Source organism: Mustelus asterias, chromosome 8 (genome assembly GCF_964213995.1).
Source record: "Mustelus asterias chromosome 8, sMusAst1.hap1.1, whole genome shotgun sequence".
NCBI lineage: Eukaryota > Metazoa > Chordata > Chondrichthyes > Carcharhiniformes > Triakidae > Mustelus > Mustelus asterias.
In genome coordinates this window covers 11,362,403-11,369,986 of record NC_135808.1, presented here as the reverse complement: position 1 = coordinate 11,369,986, position 7,584 = coordinate 11,362,403, and the positions used below count along the sequence as shown (strand labels likewise).

Here is a 7,584-nt window from a genome sequence, read left to right as displayed (position 1 = left end):
TTACACAGCACCACTTCCACACTTGTTGGCTTCGTGGCCACTTCTGGGCCCATTGACTGCCCGACAGGTGAAAAACTCAGCCCATTGTTGTCCGTTTGCTTCAACGTTTCTGCAGTGACAGATTCAACACAGTGAGTGTTTATTGCAAATTATTGCAAATCTCCCAATGTAGTGGTCACAGCCGACTGAATAGTATTGTTATTTCTTGAAAGTAACAGGAGAACATGATGGCATAACTTCATAAGAAATAGGAGCAGGAGGAGACTATATGGCCCCACCGGCCTGCTGCTCCACCATTTAATACAATCAGCATGATGTCCTTCCTCCACTCTACTTCCCATCTCATTCCCCAATATCCACTGACACTGTAAAAATCCAGAAAACCGTCACTGTCAGCCTTGGGTTTATTCATCAATGGATAACTGACCAGGACACCATGGGATAGGAAGTCATTCAAGCAGTTAAGAGGAATGAAGTACAAGCAGTGGGCCGTAGAGTCAGAGGATAGACCCCGTTAGATTTGATTTTCATTTGATTTGATTTATTAATGTCATACACATTGGGATACAAACAATGGCTGGAGTTTTATCCGCCCGCCCATCTGGGGAATCGGAGCTGGTGAGGGACACATCCGTTGACCTTGGGCGGGAATTTCCGGTTTTGGGACAAACAAGGATGAAAAATACTGCCCGGTGAAAATGAATGTTTGTTGCAAGCTATACAAAGCGTACAGTACATAGAGTACATAGGGGAGGAGGAAAGAAGAGGGTGCCGAATGTAGTGTTATAATCATAGCTGGGGTGTAGAGAAAGGTCAACTTAATATATGGTACGTCCATTCGAAAGTCTGATGGAAGCAGGGAAGAGGTTGCTCTTGTGTCCTCAGACTTGTGTATCATTTTCCCAATGGAAGTACGTGGAAGAGAGTATGTGTGGGGAATGTGGGGTCCTTAATTACGCTGGCTGTTTTTCCAAGATAGCGGGAAGTGGAGACGGAGTCAATGGATTGGAGGTTGTGGTGTGTGATGGACTGGGCTACATTCACGACTCTTTGTAGCTTCTTGTGGTCTTGGTCAGAGCTGCAGCCATACTAAGCTGATGCATCCGGAAAGGGTGCTTTCTATGGTTCAGCTGGAACAATTGGTGAGAGCCGCAGCGGACATGTTGAATTCCCTCAGCCTCTTGGGAAATGCTTCCCGAATTTTTTTCCAGATCCCTCATTCCTAAACTTGCCACCCTAATTTACCCAATTAAAACCACACGCTGGCAGAGCAAATCCCCTCAGCACCTGGTGAGAATGTGGTGGGTTACAGTCCATGGCCAGGACTTGAAGTCAATGATGAAGGCTGGCACTCCATCCCAGCACTGAGAGGGCGCTGCACTTCCACCGGTGCTGTCTTTCAGAGAATACCTTAAATCGAGACCTCCTCTGTCCTCCCAGACACCGGTTGGATCTCAGCTGGAGTATTGGGTGCAGTTCTCAGTGCCAAACTATAAAGTAATGTCACCATAGTCCCAGGTGACCAGAGGCTGCTCTCCCCTTTTTGGGTGAGAGGTGACTGGTTGTGATTTAACCTGAGGGCTACCACACCATGGGCCTTCATGGATAACGTCAGCCGGTCCGGAAATTGAACCCTCGCTGTTGGCATCGCTCTGCATCACGAACCATTGGGCCAGCCACCTGAGCTAAGTGGCTAACACCAAGACTGGGACTGACAGGCTGTTTAAGTCAAAGGGGAAGATTCATCATTGGGGACGTGAGTTCACTTCAACTCTCGGTGAAGCTGTGCACCGGATATGGAATTGGCCACCCACGGTGACTGATTTTCCTCTCTGTTGATGGGGAAGGTAATTGGATTTGGAGGCCAGCTCTCCGACACAGCCGAAAGTTAAAATTAACATCGGGTCCCCCCCAGCAGTTGTGAAACAGCTGAAGAGGCTGGATTGCTGCTTTCTCACACGGACACATTTCTCCTTCCCGGAAAACCTTGCGATTCGGTTCCAAATAAAACATCCACGCTAACTCTGATCGAATCTGCATATTTTATTCAGTTAAACTATTTTTGTAACTTATTTATTAGGAGGTTTACATTAACACTGCATTGAAGTTACTGTGAAACTCCCCTATTGGCCGCACTCCCCAGAATTTAGCATGATCAAAGCACGCATGTCCCACCAATGAATTTTTTAAAATAGCTGTCACTGACTGGGCAGCCATTTATTGCCCGTCCCTAGTTACTGTTGAGAAGGTGGTGGTGAGCTGCCTTTTTGATTCGCTGCAATCCACGTGCTGTGGGTTGACCCACAATGACTTCGGGGACGGAATTCCAGGATTTTGACCCAGCGACTGTGAAGGAAGAGTGTTATATTTCCATGTCAGGATGATGAGTGTCTTGGAGGGGAACTTGCAGGTGGTGGTATTCAGATATATCTGCTGCCCATGTCCTTCCAGCTCGAGGTGATCGTGCATTTGGAAGGTGCTGTTTAAGGATCTTTGGTGAATTGCTGCAGTGCATCTTGTAAATGGCAGACACTTCTGCTACTGAGCGTCGGTGGTGGAGGGAGTGAATGCTTTCCGATATGGTGCCAATCAAGTGAGCTGATTTGTCCTGGATGGTGTCAAGTTTCTTGAGTGCTGTTGGACCCATCCAGGCAAGTGGGGAATATTCCATCACACTCCTGACTTGTGCCTTACAGATGATGGTGGATAGGTTTTGGGGAGTCAGGTGGTGAGATTCTTGCCGCAGTATTCCGAGCCACTAACCTGCTCTTGTAGCCACTGTGTTTATGTTGTGAGTCTCGTTGAATTTCTGTCAATGGTATCCACACGTGCCTCGGACAAAAATATTAGCCCAAACTCCTTCAGCAAAAAAAAAACCTGATTTTGTGAAAGATTGAGAAGCTGTGAAGAGCGAGACTTGCTTCGATCTACTGGTCACTTGGTGAGGTCCAATTGAGATATCAAACAACAACTATTTCCCCAACCACCTCATCTTACCCTTCCAATACTTCAGACCATAAAATGAAGGAGCAGATTTCGGCCGTTTTGCCCATCGAGTCTTCCCCGCCAATCGATCATGGTTGATTGGTATCTCAACCCCATTCTCCCGCCTTCTCCTTATAACCTTTGATCCCCTAACCAATCAAGAACTTATCCATTACTGTATTAAAAACACTCAATGACCAGGCCTCCACAGCTCTCTGTGGCAATGAGTTCCACAAATTTACCATCCTCCAGCTGAAGACATTCCTCCTGATCTCGATTCTAAAGGGCCATCCCTTTCCCCTGAATCTGGGTCCTCGGATACCAGTCTCTCCAACCAACGGAAACATCTTCCCAACGTCCACTCTTCCCAAGCAATTCATTATTCTAAAATTACTTAAGGAATTTGAACAGTAGAATGAATGGATATTTCACCATGTTCAGAATCTGTTCCCGGAACCTCCTCTGGGTCAATATATAAATGCATGTATTCGTACAGGTGCTGGAATACATCATCAGGAGTGTGATTCTCATTGTCAAACGAAGTGAACTGTCATCTTCCAAGGTAGGGATCTCGGTGAAGTCGAACAGGAGGTCAAGTATTACAATTGGCATCCACAGAACCATAAAGCTCCCGGAGACAGTGAAGAGCAGGATGATAGTCGTTCTTCTGCTCTTCAACACGGGGTCACTGCTGCCCTCCACAGGGCCGTGAGCCTTCAGGACCCTGCGAGAATTGCTGGCCACCAAGATGTGCCGGACGGTGAGAATATTCAACAGCAGCAACAAGGGGAATGGCAATAATGGGACTGAGAGGTTAGCGACCCACTTGTAAGCTATCCATGCTGGTGAAGAAACGTATCCTTTCACTGTGCGGCAGCCCCACTGCACATTGGCAACAACAGAGTAGGGCTCATAACGGAAAAAGACCGGAATATTCATGACAAAACTGAGTACACTCACGGCCGCTAGAATCACAGTGGCAGTTCTCCTGGTGCAGTATTTTAATTTTAGTTTTGGACAACAAATGGCGACGAAAAGGTCAAGAGTAAATAATGTTGTGGACCAGACGGACAACTGGACGCTGGATACTTGCACGAAAGACATGAAACTGCACACACTGGTGGACATCAGGAATGAATACGGGAAATGATCGAAAAAGATGCCGACCAGGGTGACGTTAAAAATGCAGACCAGGAGATCGGCTATCGCCATGGTGATCATATAACAGGTGATCCCTTTGGAGAGGCCGCACCTTCCCCGGGACAGGACCACAATCGCCATCAGGTTGGCTGTAAGAAATTAGAAATAAAATTACTCCCCGAGTCGCCACACTCTGGTGCCTGTTCGGGTTCACTGACGGAGAAATTAGCATTACCCGTGGAACTAACCAGTACGTGTTTCAGACCGTATGGGAAAGCGGAGCATCCGGAGGAAACGCATGCAGAGAGTGAACAACGTGCAGTTTCCACACAGACATTCACCCAAGCCGGGAATGGAACCCCTGTCCCTGCCGCTGTGAGGCAGCAGTGCTAAACACGGTGCCATCATGGTGCCGCCACATTAAGATCATTAACACGAGGTGCATGTGAGTTTCCAGGCAAACTGTGATCAAGCTCACCACAATGCACATTAAATGGCAGATGCTGCCAAGACAGAGTCTATGGACTTCTCCTCAACCCACCCAGAGATCAGTGTCCACTGTGAAACACAACATCCTGTCAAAACTCTGTCTCAGATCCCCAGATCCATGCAAATAAGGAAAAATACGATTATTTTCTTGCTCAAACTGTCACCAGAAACTGGAGCAGCGATGGTCAACGTGGATTCAGCAGGAGGAAAGAAAAAGACAACACATCGAAACCAGGGCTTTCTAAAATAAATAGTTGTTTCCTATTACTCACCAGGGATACTGATAATGACAAGAATTGGATAACCAATCACAGTGATGTCGAGAGATTTGGCTGCTCCCATTTTACAAGGAAATTATTGAAACTTCCCGAGAGCAAGCCTCCAACTGGCGCTGTGCGTAATACATTGGAAGCAGCACACAGATTTATACCTGAACCAATCCTCCAATGGCTCGGTGAAGTTACCTAACAGCTGCCAGCAGGGACACAGACAATCCAGCAAACATCATTAATGAAATGATTTTCAGATCAGGGGACAATTTCATCACCAGTAACACTAATTTGGAGAATTGTGGGTTCATTATTCCCCAGGATTTTAGACTGTTGCTCATCACAGGGTCTTGACCTGATCAGGGTGCTTTTGAGAGTTATGTTCTCTTGGTATTCCTCCCAATCCAAAAGTCTTCTATATCATGAGATCACAAGGAGCAGAATTGGGCCATTCGGTCCATCGAATCTGCTACACCATTCCATCATGGCTGACAAATTTCTCAACCCAATTCTCTCCGTAACCTTCTATTCTTTAGCCAATCAAGAACCTATCTGTCTCTGTCTTAATTACACTCATTGACCCTCCCTCCACACAGCCTCCTGTGGGAATGAATTGCACAGATTCACCATCCTCTGGCTGAAGACATTCGTCTTCATCTCAGTTCTGAAGGGTTTTCCCTTTACTCTGAGGCGGTGCCCTCGGGTCCCAGTCTCCCCGAATAATAGAGACATCTTCTACACATCCACCCTATCCAGGCCTTTCACTATTCTGTTACTCACTGTATTTCGAATGGGACAGGCATTGACTTGACTCTCCCGCTCGGTACTGGCTGTGTGCAGATCAATCGATCTTTTTCTGCACCGTGCTTGTCCATGAAAGGACTCCTGACTCGATTTTCTCTCGGTCCGTTTAATGACCAGTAACGTTGTGCTTCGAGGAGACAAAAGTTTGAAATGCCAGTTACCCGCTGGGCGAATAAACAACGGTTTGAATCAAACAATGTAAAATTTACTGCGCAAAGTCTGCAAAGTCAAACAATCTACAATATCTAACTTATACTCCAATATTCAGATTTAACAAGAGGTACATGTGCATTACACAGAAACATAGAAATATCGGAGATTGGAGCAGGATGAAGCCATTTGCCTTTCGAGCATGCTCCACCATTCATCACCATAATGGCTGTTCATCCAAATCAATAGCCTCATCCTGATTTTTTCCCATAACATAGAATCTTCATAGATCTTCATCGAAACCCTACAGTACAGAAAGGGGCCATTCGGCCCATCGAGTCTGCAACGACCACAATCCCACCCAGGCCCTACCCCCATATCCCTACATATTTAGCGGCTAATCACTCTAACCTACACATCTCAGGACACTAAGGGGCAATTTTAGCATGGCCAATCAACCTAACCCGCACATCTTTGGACTGTGGGAGGAAGCCGGAGCACCCCGAGGAAACCCACGCAGACACGAGGAGAATGTGCAAACTCCACACAGAGTGGCCCAAGCCGGGAATCGAATCCAGGTCCCTGGAGCTGTGAAGCAGCAGTGCTAACCACTGTGCTACCGTGCCGCCCCTTTGATAACCTTTGATCCCATTCACCCCGAGTGCTATATCCAGCCGCCTCTTGAATACCTTCAATGTTTTGGCATCAGCTCCTTCCCGCGGTAATGAATTCCATAGGCTCACCACCGTTTGGGTGAAGAAATGTCTCCTCATCTCCGTTCTAAAGGGTCTACTCAGATTCCTCAGACTTTGACCTGTGATTATGGACTCCCCCAAGAACGGGAACATCCTCCCTGCATCTACCCGGTCTAGTTCTTTTAGAATTTTATAAGTCTCTGTGAAATCCCCTCTCATTCATCTGAACTCCAGCAAAAACAACCCTCACCTCGTCAATCTCTCCTCATACATCAGTCCCACCATCCCCAGAATCAGCCTGGTAAACCTTCGCTGCACTCTCTCGAAAGCAAGAATATATTTGCTCAGAAACGGAGTCCTGAACTGCAGAGAATACGCTAGGTGTGGCCTCACCAAGGCCCTGTACAATTACAACAACACATCCGTGCTCCTGTATTCGAAATCTCTCGCAATGAAGAACAACATACCAACATATCATTTGCCTTCTTTACCGTCTGCTGCACCTGCATGCTTACCTTCAGCGACTGGTACACAAGGGCACCCAGGTCCCTCTGCACACTTCAGTCTCCCACTTTTAAACCATTCAGGAAGTAATCTGAGTTGAATCCTGAGCTTCGGACACTGCGACACATCAGGGAGTGGGAGAGATAATCTGACTCCTGTGTTCCAGGAGGCAGTCACGCCCCTTCGATTAAATACCTTCAATTCGGCCAGTGGTCAGGAACAGGAGGATGTGACTGCGAGTGAGGCAGGTAGAGAGATCCAGGAGGTAGGGTTGCAGGAGTCTCAGTCCCTGAATTTGTCGAAAGTGTTTGAGATTCTTGCTCCCTGTGTGGACAGGAACGTGTACTGCAGGGAGGATGAACCAACTGACTACAGCACCGTGGTACAGTGAGACATTCAAGTCCGGGGCAGGAAAAAGAAATGTAGTCGTAATTGGGGATAGTATAGTTCGGGGCATTGACACTTCTCTGTGACCAGGATCGAGAACCCCAAAGGTTATGTTGCCTGCCTGGTGCTCGGGTTCGGGATATCTCAGCTGGGCTACAGAG

At 47.2% G+C, this 7,584-nt stretch overlaps 1 protein-coding gene across 1 annotated transcript; it reads right to left on the bottom strand.

Annotated features, from left to right (window-relative positions):
* LOC144497655 (putative G-protein coupled receptor 139) lies at positions 1–4,266 on the bottom strand. Its single transcript, XM_078219097.1, has 2 exons — positions 3,380–4,266; positions 1–109 (listed from the first exon to the last, which is right to left on the bottom strand). The coding sequence occupies exons 1-2, from the start codon at positions 4,264–4,266 to the stop codon at positions 1–3; spliced, it is 996 nt and encodes a 331-aa protein (XP_078075223.1).
* Positions 4,267–7,584: the final 3,318 nt, after the last annotated feature.